Consider the following 16,877-nt stretch of genomic DNA (forward strand, 5'->3'; position numbering starts at 1 on the left):
ATGCATCAAAGCAAAAGAGAAAGCCTTTAATGAGGCAAAGAGTAGTGGGAAGTCAGAAGATTGGGAAGGCTACAAAAACAAACAGAGGATAACAAAGAGAGAAATAAGGAAAGAGAGGATTAATTATGAAGGTAGGCTAGCCAGTAACATTAGGAATGATAGTAAAAGTTTCTTTAAATACATTAAAACAAACAGGAGGCAAAAGTAGACATTGGGCCGCTCCAAAATGATGCTGGTAATCTAGTGATGGGAGACAAGGAAATAGCTGAGGAACTAAATAAGTACTTTGCGTCAGTCTTCACAGTAGAAGACATGAGTAATATCCCAACAATTCAGGAGAGTCAGGGGGCAGAGTTGAATATGGTAGCCATCACAAAGGAGAAAGTGCTAGAGAAACTAAGAGGTCTAAAAATTGATAAATCTCCGGGCCCAGGTGGGCTACATCCTAGAGTTCTAAAGGAGATAGCTGAAGAAATAGTGGAGGCGTTAGTTATGATCTTTCAAAAGTCACTGGAGTCAGGGAAAGTCCCAGAGGATTGGAAAATCGCTGTTGTAACCCCCCTGTTCAAGAAAGGAACAAGGAAAAAGATGGAAAATTATAGGCCAATTAGCCTAACCTCGGTTGTTGGCAAGATTCTAGAATCCATTGTTAAGGATGAAATTTCTAAATTCTTGGAAGTGCAGGGTCGGATTAGGACAAGTCAGCATGGATTTAGTAAGGGGAGGTCGTGCCTGACAAACCATTTAGAGTTCTTTGAAGAGATAACAAATAGGTTAGACCAAGGAGAGCCAATGGATGTTATCTATCTTGACTTCCAAAAGGCCTTTGATAAGGTGCCTCATGGGAGACTGCTGAGTAAAATAAGGGCCCATGGTATTCGAGGCAAGGTACTAACATGGATTGACGATTGGCTGTCAGGCAGAAGGCAGAGAGTTGGGATAAAAGGTTATTTTTCAGAATGGCAACCGGTGACGAGTGGTGTCCCGCAGGGTTCAGTGTTGGGGCCACAGCTGTTCTCTTTATATATTAATGATCTAGATGACGGGACTGGGGGCATTCTGGCTAAGTTTGCCAATGATACAAAGATAGGTGGAGGGGCAGGTAGTATGGAGGAGGTGGGGAGGCTGCAGAAAGATTTAGACAGTTTAGGAGAGTGGTCCAAGAAATGGCTGATGAAATTCAACGTGGGCAAGTGCGAGGTCTTGCACTTTGGAAAAAAGAATAGAGGCATGGAGGTTGAGTCCGTAATTAAGAAAGCAAATGCAATGTTGTCATTTATCTCAAGAGGCTTGGAATATAAAAGCAGGGATGTAATTCTGAAGCTTTATAAAGCATTAGTTAGGCCCCATTTAGAATACTGTGAGCAATTCAGGAAGGACAGACTGGCACTGGAGCGGGTCAAGCGGAGATTCACACGGATGATCCCAGGAATGGTAGGCCTAACATACGATGAACATCTGAGGATCCTGGGATTATATTCATTGGAGTTTAGGAGGTTGAGGGGAGATCTAATAGAAACTTACAAGATAATGAATGGTTTAGATAGGGTGGACGTAGGGAAGTTGTTTCCATTAGCAGGGGAGACTAGGACGCGGGGGCACAGCCTTAGAATAAAAGGGAGTCACTTTAGAACAGAGATGAGGAGAAATTTCTTCAGCCAGAGAGTGGTGGGTCTGTGGAATTCATTGCCACAGAGGGCGGTGGAGGCCGGGACGTTGAGTGTCTTTAAGACAGAAGTTGATAAATTCTTGATTTCTCAAGGAATTAAGGTCTATGGAGAGAGAGCGGGTAAATGGAGTTGAAATCAGCCATGATTGAATGGTGGAGTGGACTCGATGGGCCGAATGGCCTTACTTCCGCTCCTATGTCTTATGGTTTGGACTTTTGCAGAGTCTAATACACAGTAACTTGCACCTGCTAGTTTTTGCCTGTGTTGGCTGAATTTCCCTTCAGCCTTTGCTGTTCTCCATTTTACGTCGGGAATTGGCCAACCCAGGTGGCTACAGCTTCCATAGGACGTAGAACGTTGTTGGGCTTTCTTGACTGTTGCATGAACGTGAGTGGACCAGGATAGACTGTTGGTGATGGTGATCCCCAGGAACTTAAAGCTATCGACCATCTCCACTTCGGAGCCATTGATGCAGACGGGAGTGTGTGTCGTGCTGCGCTTCCTGAAGTCGAAGATCAGTTCCTTGGTCTTTCCAACATTTAGAGAGAGGTTGTTTTCGGTACACCATGCAACCAAGTGATCTATCTCCCATGGGTGGTCACCCATTCACTTCCTGCCTGTGAAGTCTTAGCCTGCAGTGTGACCACCTCTCTATACATGCCATCCAGGATACTCTCTGCCTTGCGGATGCTCCAGTGTCCCAAGCCGCTGCTCCAGCTCCGAAATCCAGGCTTCCATGAGCTGCAACTGGAGATACTTCCTGCACACATATCGAAACAAACCTGTTGGACTTTAACCTGGTGTTGTAAGACTTCTTACTGTGCACACATGCTGGCCTGGTTACTGGAAAAGCTATGCAATGCTGCAAGGATTAGTGGTGGGCCAGAAGATTGGGAAAACTTTAAAAACCAGCAACGGATTATTGTTTTTAAAAAGGGAAAAATTGGACTATGAAAGAAAACCAGTAAAAAATATAGAAACATACGGTGCAAGCTTTTACAAGTTTTTTTAAAAAGACCAACTAAAGATGGCCTGCGTCTTACAACCTTAAAAGAAATGACTACAGAGATTGTGAATGCATTGGTTTCAGTCTTCCACATTTCTCTAGATGCTGGAAAGATGCTAAGAAAGGAGGGAGACGGAAAGTAGGAAATTGGAGGCCTGTTAGCCTATCATCCATCATTAGAAAAATATTAGGAAGGACATTTAGAACATCAGGTATGGTTTTGTGAAAGGGAAATATTGCTCCCCATATTTATTGGAGTTGTTTGATGATGTAACAAGCAGGGTGGTGAAGGGCAATTAGTAGATGTGGTGTACCTCAATTTTCAAAAGGCATTTAGGAAGGTACTGCATTAAAAAGGTTACTACGGGCGACATGGCGTAGTGGTTAGCACTTCCGCCTATGTTGCTGAGGACCTGGGTTAGTTCCTGGCCCTGGGTCACTGTCTGTGGAGTTTGCACATTCACCCCATGTCTGCGTGGGTCTCAGCCCCACAACTCAAAAGATGTGGAGGTTCGGTGGATTAGCCACACTAAATTACCCCTTAATTGGAAAAAAATGAATTGGGTACTCTAAATTTATAATTTGAGAAAAGCATAAAAAAAGGTTACTGCACACGGTAAGAGCTCATGGTGCAGGAAGTAATATGTTAGTATGGTTATTCATGAAGGCCCACCTTCTCAATCTTGCCCTTTGCCTGGAGTGTGGTGATCCTCAGGTTAAATCACCACCACCAGTCAGTTCTCCCCCTCAAAGGGGAAAGCAACCTCTGGTCATCTGGGACTATGGCGACTTTGTCTTTTATTAGTATGGACTGAGGGTTGGGTAATAAGCAGGAAACAGATTCAGGATAAATAGATCATTTTCACGTTGGCTAACTATTGCTGGGAACTGAACTGTTTATGACCTATATTAATGACTTGGATGAAGAGACCAATTGGATTGCAGCCACATTTACTGATGATAATGAAAACTAGGAAATCAAGTTGTGGAGGAAACAAAAGGGACAAAGCATTATTGATCTTTCCCCAAGCCAAGACAGGCACAACAGGCTAGGTTGTTACAGCTCTTTGTGCTGTAAATTTATTTGATTCTTCGTGCTAATCAATTGCTGCCAATGAGGAAACTCTTCACTAGTGCTTCCAGAATATGTTTTAGCAAGGCAAAGTTGGAAATCATTCAACACAAACCATTATTTTCGAAAACCCAGATCGACATCTCCAGCTTTCAATCAACATGCAAATTATATGCTTCACCATTATTCTGAGACATAATGGACTTTATTATACGAATGCTCAGCTTGTGTCCTGGGGAACTGCACAGATGCCGTGAGTCATGGCTCCAGAGGATGTCCTTCATCTCCAGAAACCTTTCTGGGATACAGACCTGATGTGTTGCACTACCTTAAAATATAGCTATCTCCCAATTCCCAGGAAGTAAACATGCAATTATGTGTGCAAATGAGCTGTAAAATGCAAGAAGTGAAATTCTTTCCGCTTTGTTAGATCATTATTTTCAGCAAGTGGGCATGCAGAGCTTTCAGGAATTCTGTTACTCCGTACCGATGGAACAGAACTTCCTGGCCACCTGATTCACATTGGTATGTCAGAATATCCAAGTTGTGATATCTAGGCTTCTGAAAGGGTATTCCATTCTGGGCTAAATAACGGAGGAACTGCTACGCAATGATGTTGTGCCCTTGTGTACGAACCTGCTTTTAAAGGGGGGTTGCAGGGTAGTTCCAGAGATTTTTAATGTTTTGGTGGGTGTGGTAAATCTCACACTGAAACTACATCCCTTTTCTCCTCCCTCCTTTCTTTTCATAGAACCATAGAAGTTTACAGCATGGAAACAGGCCCTTCGGCCCAACCAGTCCATGCCGCCCAGTTTTTACCATTAAGCTAGTCCCAGTTGCCCGCACTTGGCCCATAACCCTCTATACCCATCTTACCCATGTAACTATCTAAATGTTTTTTAAAAGACACAATTGTCCCCGCCTCTACTACTACCTCTGGCAGCCCATGCCAGACACTCACTACCCTCTGAGAGAAGAAATTGCCCCTCTGGGCCCTTCTGAATCTCTCCCCTCTCACCTTAAACCTATGCCCTCTAGTTTTAGACTCCCCTACCTTTGGGAAAAGATGTTGACTATCTACCTTATCTATGCCCCTCATTATTTTATAGACCTCTATAAGATCACCCCTAAGCCTCCTACGCTCCAAGGAAAAAAGTCCCAGTCTATCCAGCCTCTCAAAAAGAACAAAGAACAAAGAAATGTACAGCACAGGAACAGGCCCTTCGCCCCTCCAAGCCCGTGCCGACCATGCTGCCCGACTAAACTACAATCTTCTACACTTCCTGGGTCCGTATCCTTCTATTCCCATCCTATTCATATATTTGTCAAGATGCCCCTTAAATGTCCCTATCGTCCCTGCTTCCACCACCTCCTCTGGTAGCGAGTTCCAGGCACCCACTACCCTCTGCGTAAAAAACTTGCCTCGTACACCTACTCCTTATAACTCAAACCATCAAGTCCTGGCAACATCCTAGTAAATCTTTTCTGCACTCTTTCTAGTTTAATAATATCCTTCCTATAATAGGGTGACCAGAACTGCACACAGTATTCCAAGTGTGGCCGTACCAGTGTCTTGTACAACTTCAACAAGACGTCCCAACTCCTGTATTCAATGTTCTGACCAATGAAACCAAGCATGCCGAATGCCTTCTTCACCACCCTGTCCACCTGCGACTCCACCTTCAAGGAGCTATGAACCTGTACTCCTAGATCTCTTTGTTCTATAACTCTCCCCAACGCCATACCATTAACTGAGTCGGTTCTGGCCTGATTCGATCTGCCAAAATGCATCACCTCACATTTATCTAAATTAAACTCCATCTGCCATTCGTCGGCCCACTGGCCTAATTGATCAAGATCCCGTTGCAATCCTAGATAACCTTCTTCACTATCCACTGTGCCACCAATCTTGGTGTAATCTGCAAACTTACTAACCATGCCTCCTAAATTCTCATCCAAATCATTAATATAAATCACAAATAACAGTGGACCCAGCACCGATCCCTGAGGCACACCACTGGTCACAGGCCTCCAGTTTGAAAAACAACCCTCTACAACCACCCTCTGCCTTCTGTCGTCCAGACAATTTTGAATCCAATTGGCAACCTCCCCCTGGATCCCGTGAGCTTTAACCTTCTGCAACAACCTACCATGCGGTACCTTGTCAAAGGCTTTGTTAAAGTCCATGTAGACAACGTCTACTGCACTGCCCTCATCTACCTTCTTGGTCACCCCCTCAAAAAACTCAATCAAATTTGTGAGACATGATTTTCCACGCACAAAGCTATGCTGATTGCCCCGAATCAGTCCTTGCCTCTCTAAATGCTGGTAGATCCTGTCTCTCAGAATACCTTCAAGCAACTTACCTACTACAGACGTTAGGCTCACCGGTCTGTAGTTCCCAGGCTTTTCCCTGCTGCCCTTCTTAAACAAAGGGCACAACATTCGCCACTCTCCAATCTTCAGGCATCTCACCTGTGGCTGCCGATGATTCAAATATCTCTGTTAGGGGACCCGCAATTTCCTCCCTAGCCTCCCACAACACCCTGGGATACATTTCATCAGGTCCCGGGGATTTATCTACCTTGATGCGCTTTAAGACTTCCAGCACCTCCTCCTCTGTAATATGCACACTTCTCAAGACATTACTATTTATTTCCCCTAGTTTCCTAACATCCATGCCTTTCTCCACCGTGAATACCGATGAGAAATATTCATTCAGGATCTCACCCAACTCTTGTGGCTCTGCACATAGATGCTCTTGTTGATCCTTAAGAGGCCCTACTCTGTCCCTAGTTACTCTTTTCCCCTTTATGTATTTGTAGAATCTCTTTGGATTCTCCCTTGCATTATTTGCCAAAGCAATTTCATGTCCCCTTTTTGCCCTCCTGATTTCCCTCTTAACTCTATTTCGACAATCTCTATACTCTTCAAGGGATCCACTTGATCCCAGTTGCTTATGTTTTCTTTCCTCCCATTCATGCCTGAAGCAATTTCACTTAATACAAGTACCTTTGTACTTGGATTTTTGAATATTGTCACTCTTTAATACTTGGGTATTTCTGGTCACAATCAGGATGTTTCTGGTCACAATCAGGATATCTAGAGACTCAAAAGTTAATAACAGTGTTATAATTAGAGCCGCCATTTAAGAGTTAAATCTGATTAATATTGGTGCCATCCCCATGACTTTGGACATGGGAATGTCTCTAGATGTAGCAGCAAAGAAAGGACAGAAACAATCAACCAATGCCCAGATCTGTCTGGTGATTTGGTATCCAAAGGTGAGGAATTGTAAAAGATTCTAACCCAAGGGAATGCTTATCAGTTGAAGGGCCTTTAGTTACTTTGAGTGTGGTGTGGGGAACCAAAATCAATAATGTCTAAACACCAACTGTTTTGAGTAGTATTTTTTCAGCTGATTACTGTGATATGTTACTGCATCTTTGAGAGACAATTGAAGTTTAGAAGTTTTTTCTCTGCTTTGAACTTTGTATGTAAAATACAGACCATTATGATAGTTATGGCTGCACAAAATATTTACTGAAATGATGTCTGATTTAGTGATAGATTCATTAGTTAAAATCCCAATGATATATAAAGCCATTTCATTCATACATTTTCATTGTTCAGGATACATTTGAATTCCTGCCGTCTGAACTCAAATCCCAAGGTACAAAAGCAAATAATAATAATAATCGCTTATTGTCACAAGTAGGCTTCAATGAAGTTACTGTGAAAAGCCCCTAGTCACCATATTCCAGCACCTGTTCGGGGAGGCCGGTACTGGAATTGAACCCGCGCTACTGGCCTTGTTCTGCATTACAAGCTAGCTGTTTAGACCAGTGTACTAAATCAGCCCCGAATGAAGCTATGTTTTCACCCACCATATCACCTGGCGCCCAAAGAGTTGCATTTTTGGTGATCTTGTAAAGTGATACAATTTGCTTCCACTCTATTGAACAGACAGACCTAGAGATGGTAACTGAGGATCTGGCTCAGAAAGTAAACCGACCTTACCTCCGCACTCCTCGCCATAAAATCATCCGAGCAGCGTGTCTTGTGCAACAGAAAAGACAGGAGTTCCTGGCTTCGGTGGCCCGTGGTGTTGCCCCAGCAGACTCGCCAGAAGTACAGAGACGCAGGTACACATCCTTAATATGTTAATATTTCTATTGCGTTACAGAAGAATTTGATCTACCAAGATAAAATATCATGAAGAATTGAATTGTTTTGAAGTAAAGCCATTTAATTTAACGACAATTTTCACTCGTGTGCAGTTTATAGTAATTTAGTAGAAGGATACTTTAACATGAGGAAAATATACCCTTAGTGATGAAAATGGTGCATATCAGAATCATTAGTGCAATTGCATTTGTATTATGTCTAAAAATATGCAATTTTTGTATTTGGGCCAGCATAAAGATAAATTTTAGCTCAATCCCATGTTTTCTTGTCCCATTTTCTTGCCATTAAAATACCATTAATTAATGTTAATCATTTTATTGACCATCCATTTCATGGATGTGGGCAAATCCATGTACTGTTGACATTTTACTATTAAAAATAAAACCGGAAACCATGGGGCAGAATTTTCTGGCCATTCCCACCGGCGGTATCTTCCAGTCCCGCTGACAGCGATCTCCCGCTGTGGGTTCGCCGACTGAGAGAGGTGCAATGTTACGGCAGCTTGGGCTAGTGCGCGGTCAATTCCAGCCCCGCCTGACCCGGAGTCGAAACACAATTGAATTAACCAATAAATCTCAGAAAAATACCCAACTGTTTTGGCCCTTGGCTGCCCAATAATTACAATCATCAGGTTTGTAATTACTACTTATTCAAATTAAGAACTATAATGAAATGTGCAGCAAATCAACCTGGTTATTATCTAATTCCTCACTTTAACTTGCCCTCTCCCACCCTCTCTATGTATGTAGACACACACACAAGACAGTCAAACACAGAGGGAGAAAAAGGGGTAAAAAAACATAAGTAAAAGAGAAAAAGAGTATTTGTCTCAGATGGGTATTTCCAGCACCTTACTCTTCTTCAAACTTTGCTTTCAGTTTGAGGTTTTACTGTAAGTTCCTTCAGGTCACTGTAGTTTCAGAAGTGCAGCACTCACAGCCTTTCTGCAGCGAGTGAGTCCTGGCCTTTGATTGCAACTGGTAATGGTTTTCCTGTAGATTCATTCATTCAGGTTCTCTGCAACTTCAGGGATATAGCATTCAACCTTTCTGGAGAGGTTGTATGTCCTTGTCTTTCTGTGTCCAGGACACAACTGCTCCCTCAGGTGCCTGAGAACCATCCCACTGGGATGGGATCCAATTACCACCTGTTACCGGGCAGAGTACCATCTTTTGGCCAATTTGTTGGTCACCAGCCAATCAATCAAACAGAGTCCCACCCCATCTCTCTCTATGATACCGAATGTCTGAAGCTCCTGTTCAGACTAGCAGAGTGTTTTCTCTGTAACTTCTGAAATCCTCATTCTCCCTGCTGCTTAACTTAAAGATACATGTCCGTTAATCACCCATGGATCAAAAATGATAACAGCAAAATAAAAGAAAGGGGAAATAAGGGAATAAACAGGAAGGACCCTTAAGATAATAATGGGAAATCACTTTGACACGGCGGGACCAGAAGATCGCGCTACGGCAAAACACGTTTTTGGGGGGGGGGTCCCACTCATGGTGTCTGTTGGGTGGGTTGAAGCTGCCATGTTTTTGATTTTTGCTGAGAAATTTATAAAACTGAAATCTCATCTAAACAAAAGGGGCATTTAGCAAAAAGGCATTCTTCCTTCCTTTCTGCAGAAACTATAAACAGGCTCGGATGTGCAGAATAATTACTAGTGCATGACCATACATGCTGCTTACACCAAACCACCAGTAAATAGTGATAAGTATAGATACAATTTTTGCCCATTTTCTACTTATGATTGAAGATTGTATTTTGGACTCAATCTGAAAAAAAATTAGGATATTTGACAAAACTGGAAAGAGTTAAAGATATTTTTGACTTGAATTTTCAGTCACTTCTCAATTTAAATAATGGAAAAATATTCCGTTGAAGTTTAAACGTAGCGCAATTCTGTTAAGTGCTTCTTATTTTTACATTCCTAGTCCAGAATTGTACTTTGTGGTGCGCCCAGTCACACAGAATTAGCACAATAGAATAATTGTTTTACTTTAAAACAATTTAATGAATTACAGATATTGGTCATTAGTTCAAAAACTATTATTGGCTACCCATGTAACTCTATTAACATCAAGTAACTGCCAGTATCATATTGACAGAATTTTGAATTGTTTGTTACAGTTTTGCTGGTGGAACCTGGGATTGGGAATATTTAGGTTTTGCATCACCGGAGGTAGGTATACACTGCTTGCGGTTATATTACATAGCCCTTTCAGTGCAGAGTTTATAGGAGAACCTTTATTTAAAGGAGCTATCCTGAGTGGGTGATGACAGTGAATGGTGCCACCAATTCTGCTGCTAACAATTATTAATGAAAAATGCATTATTTTGTTTTACCTTGCATTAACTAAAATGAACACTTCTCTCTGTGCCAGGCTTGTCCGCTTCAATGCACCATTTCTGCAGCCTGACCCAATTTCTAGAAGCAGAGCTTGGTTTAGTGACAGACACAGTAGGTTCACTACTTCTTTCTGTCTCAGTGCCCAACCCTGGAAGACCACATTTGCCGGGTGCCAACTTTTTGCGGGTGTGCTACATTAAAAATAATTTTTTTTTTACTTTTTATTTTTTTATGCAAAACGGCCTGCAGGTATGGAGGACAAGACGTAGAAGGCCTGCAGGTAAGGGTTTTTATAACTTATATTTAAAAGGCCTCTTTAGGCTGCATTAATTGTACAGGACAGCTCCTTTAAGTGACTTCTATTCCAACCTTTGATTTTAGTGATGTTGCATCTGTTTACGATAACCACACCAAGATGTGCTCTGTCTGGCAAATTTCTGCCAGAATTCTAAACTTTGGTGAAAGAAACTGTAAAGTACACACTGATTGCTGATAGGTAAATGTACATGTAAAGTACAGTTAGCTGTATTGTGCTTAATAAGAACAGAAAATACTGGCTTAGCTCAACCAGTCTGGCAGCATCTGTGGAGAGAAAGAGTTTGAGTCCACATAACTCTTTAGAGCTGAAAATAGGTAGAAATGTGATGGCTTTAGACTGTTGAAGAAGGGAGGTAGAGCAAAATAGAAGGCATGGGATAGGTGGGAACTCGGGATAGATTGTCTCACTTTTCATCCTATTAACCTCCACAATCAAAGGATCATTCTCCGTCATTTTCTCCAACTCCAACATGATGCCACCACCAAACACCTCCCCTGTCAGCATTCCGTATGGACCATTCCCTCCGTGATACCCTGATCCACTCCTCTAACACCCCCAATACCTCGGACCCTTCCCACGGCATCTTCCCATGCAGTAGGAGGTGTAATACCTGTCTGTTTACCTCCTCACTGTCCGAAGGCCCCAAACATACCTTACAGATGAAGCAGTGATTCAATGGCACTTCTTTCAATTTAGTCTACTGCATTCACTGCTCACAATGCAGTCATTAGAGAAATTAAATGCAGACTGGGTAACCACTTTGTGGGACACCTTTGTTCAGTCCACAATCATGACACCAACCTTCCTGTCGCTTGTCACTTCAATTCACCTCTCTTTCATGCCCATACTTCTGTCCTTCTCCTACTAAAATGTTCTAATGAAGCCCAATGCAAGATGGAGGAACAGCACTTCATCTTCTGATTAAGAACTTTACAGCCTTCTGGATTTAACATTGAGTTCAATAGGGGTGGCGTGGTGGTTAGCACTGCTGCCTACAGCGCCAAGGACCCAGTTTCCATCCTGGTCCCAGGTCACTTCCTTGCAGAGTTTGCACATTCTCCCCCTGTCTGCATGGGTTTCACCTCCACAACCCAAAGATGTGCACGGTAGGTGGATTGGCCATGCTAAATTGCCCCTTAATTGGAATTTTATTCAAAAACATTGAGTTCAACAATTTCAGACCATGAATTCTGTCCTCCATTTTGATATTTTTCCCCAATAACCACCCCCCCCCCCCCCCCCAACACGGGGGCCAGTCTTTAACTTGTTTCAATATTTTGCTTTCAGAGAGGAGTGGCCCTTGTTCTGTTAACACATATTGCTATCTGACTTTTATGCCACTATTAACACCTCCTTTAGTCTTTAATACTATCATTGCCACCTACTTTGTCTTGTGTCCATGACACCGTTGTCCAATCTCTCCTGAGCTCCTTCCTGTCCCTGGCCTTCTGTTTTGCCTCACCTGCTCCACACCCTCTCTTCAGCAATATAAATCCCATCACATTTCTACATTGCCTGAGCTCTGAAGAGGAGTCACATGGACTTGAAATGTTAACTCTGTTTCTCTCTCTCCACTGATTTAGTACAATCAAGCTGATCACAAGAGAAGAGTGTTATAATTGGCCTTAACATTTTTGGATTAAGGAAAGGAAGATGAAGTTCCTTCCTCCCAACACTAATCATTTCCCAGTGGTACCTGTACGATATGTCTCTCTGTTATCAAATGAGAACAGGTGGGCATCAGCTGTATTGCCCTCCACTCAAAAGCCAGCTGAGGCTCACTTTTCTATGGTTATACACTTGGGTAAAGTACAAAAGCCTGTGGTCAACTGTGGACTGTATTGCACCAAGGGTTAGTATATCCTTCCTTAACTATGTTGCAAACAAAAGAGTCCATCCCACTTGTGGGGGCAGGATTTTCTGGCCTCCCAGCCACACATTTCTCAGTAGCGGGAGGCGGCGCAGTTCGCTGGTGGCAGGATTCTCTGCTTCTGCCGTTGTCAACAGGATTTTCCATTGAAGTCACCCCACGCCACCAGGAAACCCGTGGGCAGGGGTGCACTGCTGGCTGGACCAAAGAACCAGCTGCCAGTGAAGAATCGGAGAATTCCAGCTGTGATTTTTAGTAAAGCAGGTTTAGAGGGTGGGGAATGAAGACCAGGATATGCAGACATAATTTAATTACCATTTAAAACCACGTCTTCAGTCCTTAATTTTATATGATATACTTTGATTCAATATTGTGCGGAATTCTCCCCAAAAATGTGTCATTTCTGACGGGAAAACCGGTGAGAATCCCGGCAGCTGTTATGGTTCCCTCAGGCCCCCTTCCTTGGCAGGGCAGATTCATAGAGTTCATAGGATTTACAGTGCAGAAGGAGGCCATTCGACCCACCGAGTCTGCACTGGCCCTTACAAAGAGCACCCTACTCAAGCCCACATCTCTACCCTGAAAAGTGTGAGGTTGTCCATTTTGGAAGGACAAATATGAATGCGGAATACAGGGTTAACGGTAGAGTTCTTGGCAATGTGGAGGAGCAGAGAGATCTTGGGGTCTATGTTCATACATCTTTGAAAGTTGCCACTCAAATGGATAGAGCTGTGAAGAAGGCCTATGGTGTGCTCACGTTCATTAACAGAGGGATTGAATTTAAGAGCCGTGAGGTGATGATGCAGCTGTACAAAACTTTGGTAAGGCCACATTTGGAGTACTGTGTACAGTTCTGGTCGCCTCATTTTAGGAAGGATGTGGAAGCTTTGGAAAAGGTGCAAAGGAGATTTACCAGGATGTTGCCTGGAATGGAGAGTAGGTCTTACGAGGAAAGGTTGAGGGTGCTAGGCCTTTTCTCATTAGAACGGAGAAGGATGAGGGGTGACTTGATAGAGGTTTATAAGATGATCAGGGGAATAGATAGAGTAGACAGTCAGAGACTTTTTCCCCGGGTGGAACAAACCATTACCAGGGGACATAAATTTAAGGTGAATGGTGGAAGATATAGGGGGGATGTCAGAGGTAGGTTCTTTACCCAGAGAGTAGTGGGGGCATGGTATGCACTGCCTGTGGAAGTAGTTGAGTCGGAAACATTAGGGACCTTCAAGCAGCTATTGGATAGGTACATGAATTACGGTAAAATGATATAGTGTAGATTTATTTGTTCTTAAGGGCAGCACGGTAGCATTGTGGATAGCACAATTGCTTCACAGCTCCAGGGTCCCAGGTTCGATTCCGGCTTGGGTCACTGTCTGTGCGGATTCTGCACATCCTCCCCGTGTCTGCGTGGGTTTCCTCCGGGTGCTCCGGTTTCCTCCCACAGTCCAAAGATGTGCAGGTTAGGTGGATTGGCCATGATAAATTGCCCTTAGTGTCCAAAATTGCCCTTGGTGTTGGGTGGAGGTGTTGAGTTTGGGTAGGGTGCTCTTTCCAAGAGCCGGTGCAGACTCAAAGGGCCGAATGGCCTCCTTCTGCACTGTAAATTCAATGATAATCTATGATTAATCTAGGACAAAGGTTCGGCACAACATCGTGGGCCGAAGGGCCTGTTCTGTGCTGTATTTTCCATGTTCTATGTTCTATCCCAGTAACCCCCACTTAACCTTTTTGGACACTATGGGCAATTCAGCATGCCCAATCCACCTAACCCGCACATCTTTGGACTGTGGGAGGAAACCGGAGCACCCGGAGGAAACCCACGCAGACACGGGGAGAAAGTGCAGACTCCGCACAGACAGTGACCCAAGCCGGGAATTGAACCTGGGACCCTGGAGCTGTGAAGCAACTGTGCTAACCACTATGCTACCATGCCGCCCATTGCCGCCCAATTCATGCTCATTGTTTATAGTTAAGTAGTAATACATACGCCGACCCTTGGAAAGAGTACCCTACCGGGGCAACACGGTGGCGCAGTGGTTTGCACTGCAGCCTCATGGCACCGAGATCCCAGGTTTGATCCCGGCTCTGGGTCACTGTCCATGTGGAGTTTGCACGTTCTCCATGTATTTGTGTGGGTTTCACCCCGACAACCCAAAGATGTGCAGGGTAGGTGGATTGGCCACACTAAATTGCACCATAATAGAAAAAAAAATGAATTGGGAAAGAGTACCCTACCTAGGCCAGTGCCCCACCCTATCCCCATAACACAGTAATCCCACCGAACCTTTTGGACACCAAGGGGCAATTTAGCTTGGCAGTTCCACCTAACCTGCACATCTTTGTACTGTGGGAGAAGCTCAGTAGGCTGGACAGCTGGTTTGTGATGCAGAACAAGGCCAGCAGCGCGGGTTCAATTTCCGTACCAGCTGAGAATTCTGAATTCTCCCTCCATGTACCCGAACAGGCGCCGGAATCTGGTGACATGGGGCTTTTCACAATAACTTCATTGCAGTGTTAATGTAAGCCTGCTTGTGACAATAAAAAGATGATATTATTATTATAAAACTGGAGCAGCCGGAGGAGACCACACAGACACAGGGAGAACATGCAAACTCCACACAGACAGTAACCCGAGACCGCAATTGAATCCGGGTCCCTGGCACTGTGAGGCAGCGGTGCTAACCATTGTACCACGTGCTGCTTTAACATCGAAGATTCTGTACAGGAAAAATAGAAAAGTAGTATACTATTTAAATGGGGAAACATTGCAGATCTCGGTGGTACAGAAAGACCTGGGTGTCCTGGTACAGGAATCACAATATTAGTATGCAGATACAGCAAATGATTCGCAAGGCAAGTGCAATGTTGGCATTTATTGCAAAAGGAATTAAATATAACAGGGAATTTGTTTGCAGCAGAATAGGGCCTTATTGAGGCCACTTTTGGAGTACTGTGTACAGTTTTGGTCTCCTTATTTGGGAAAAAGAAGGCTTACTCAACTCATTCCTGGGATGAAGGACTTATCCTATGGAGAAAGCTTGAACAGATTGGGCCTTTGGAGTTTAGAAGAATGTGAGGTGATCTTATTGAAACACAAAAGATCTTGAGAGGGATTGACAGGGTGGCTACCACAAGGATATTTCCTCTTTTGGGGGAGGCATAGTTTAAGCATAAGTGGTCTATCTTTTAAAACCGAGATGAAGAGAATTATTTTCTCTGACAGTGGTTAGTCTGTGGAATTTCTTTTCCCAGAAAGTAGTGGAGGCTGAGTCATGTAGTTTTTGATAGACACAGGAGTTGAGGGTTGTGGGCTGCAGACAGGAAGGTGGAGCTGAGACCATAATCCGATCAGTCATGATCATATTGAATGGCGGAGCAAGCTGAAAGGGTTGAATGACTTGCTCATCCTCAGCCCTCTATTTCTAAGGTGCAAAACGGAGGTGCGACTATGCCACCACTGACACAAGGGTATAATTGTAGAATGAGAAGTTTACATGGACATTATTACACTCTTGTTTATAATAACATATGTTGACAGGGTATACATTTTTATTTGCATGCAGTTTTTGCTAAAAATGCTATTATTTGCTGTGTTTAGGAATATGCTGAATTTCAGTACAGACGACGGCATAGACAACGGCGACGAGACATGCATAGCCTTCGCAGTAACACTCCCGACCCCGAAGATCCCAGTGACAGTACAATAGGTAACAGTACAATCTAACTATTCTTATTGTTCAAAACTTAGAACCTGTTAAACACATTTTAAAATAAAATTGAAGTATACACTTAGTCTGCAGAAGCATTGACGGTTAAGTAGTACATTGAACTGGAACTTAGCTGTCACCAGTAGAAGCTGGGTTCAAATCTAGGCTGGAGTGATGGAATTGCAAACTTCGCTCTGGCTACAAATTCCATATTAAAACTGAGTTTAGATCATCTCGGTCTAGTCTTGCTGATGCTTCATCACTATTTATCATATAAATTTAGAGTACCCAATTCTTTTTTCCCAATTAAGGGGCAATTTAATGTGGCCAATTCACCTACCTGCACATTTTTTTTAGGTTGTGGGGGTGAGACCCATGCAGACACGGGGAGAATGTGCAAACTCCACACAGACAGGGACCTCAGGCCTGGAATATTCCTCTCAGCTTGGGTCTTAGGCATATTATCTGGCAGTGTACAGGATGCTTGAAGCATTCTTATTCATGATTTATTTAAAATTAAAGTGTTGGTTTGATTATATTCACTCCCTTATTAACTCAAATCACAGTATATACTAGTTTTCGATTTTAAAATGCAAATTCTTCCTGGGCCAATTATTTCTGAAGTCTTCAATTTGTACATTATGGCAATGAAACATGCATTATATTATATTATAATATTTGAACTACTCAAA

The 16,877-nt window shown here is 43.2% G+C and overlaps 1 protein-coding gene across 1 annotated transcript in view; it reads left to right on the forward strand.

The window, feature by feature from the left end:
• The window catches only part of LOC140424965 (ankyrin repeat and IBR domain-containing protein 1-like), a 120,958-nt gene that overhangs the window by 98,595 nt on the left and 5,486 nt on the right, over positions 1 to 16,877 (forward strand). Inside the window, exons 14-16 of the mRNA XM_072508699.1 lie at positions 7,715 to 7,893; positions 10,539 to 10,569; positions 16,077 to 16,185. Coding sequence (XP_072364800.1) covers positions 7,715 to 7,893; positions 10,539 to 10,569; positions 16,077 to 16,185 — 319 coding nt within the window. The remainder of the gene's footprint in view (positions 1 to 7,714; positions 7,894 to 10,538; positions 10,570 to 16,076; positions 16,186 to 16,877) is intronic.

Source organism: Scyliorhinus torazame, chromosome 6, assembly GCF_047496885.1.
Source record: "Scyliorhinus torazame isolate Kashiwa2021f chromosome 6, sScyTor2.1, whole genome shotgun sequence".
Classification (NCBI taxonomy): domain Eukaryota; kingdom Metazoa; phylum Chordata; class Chondrichthyes; order Carcharhiniformes; family Scyliorhinidae; genus Scyliorhinus; species Scyliorhinus torazame.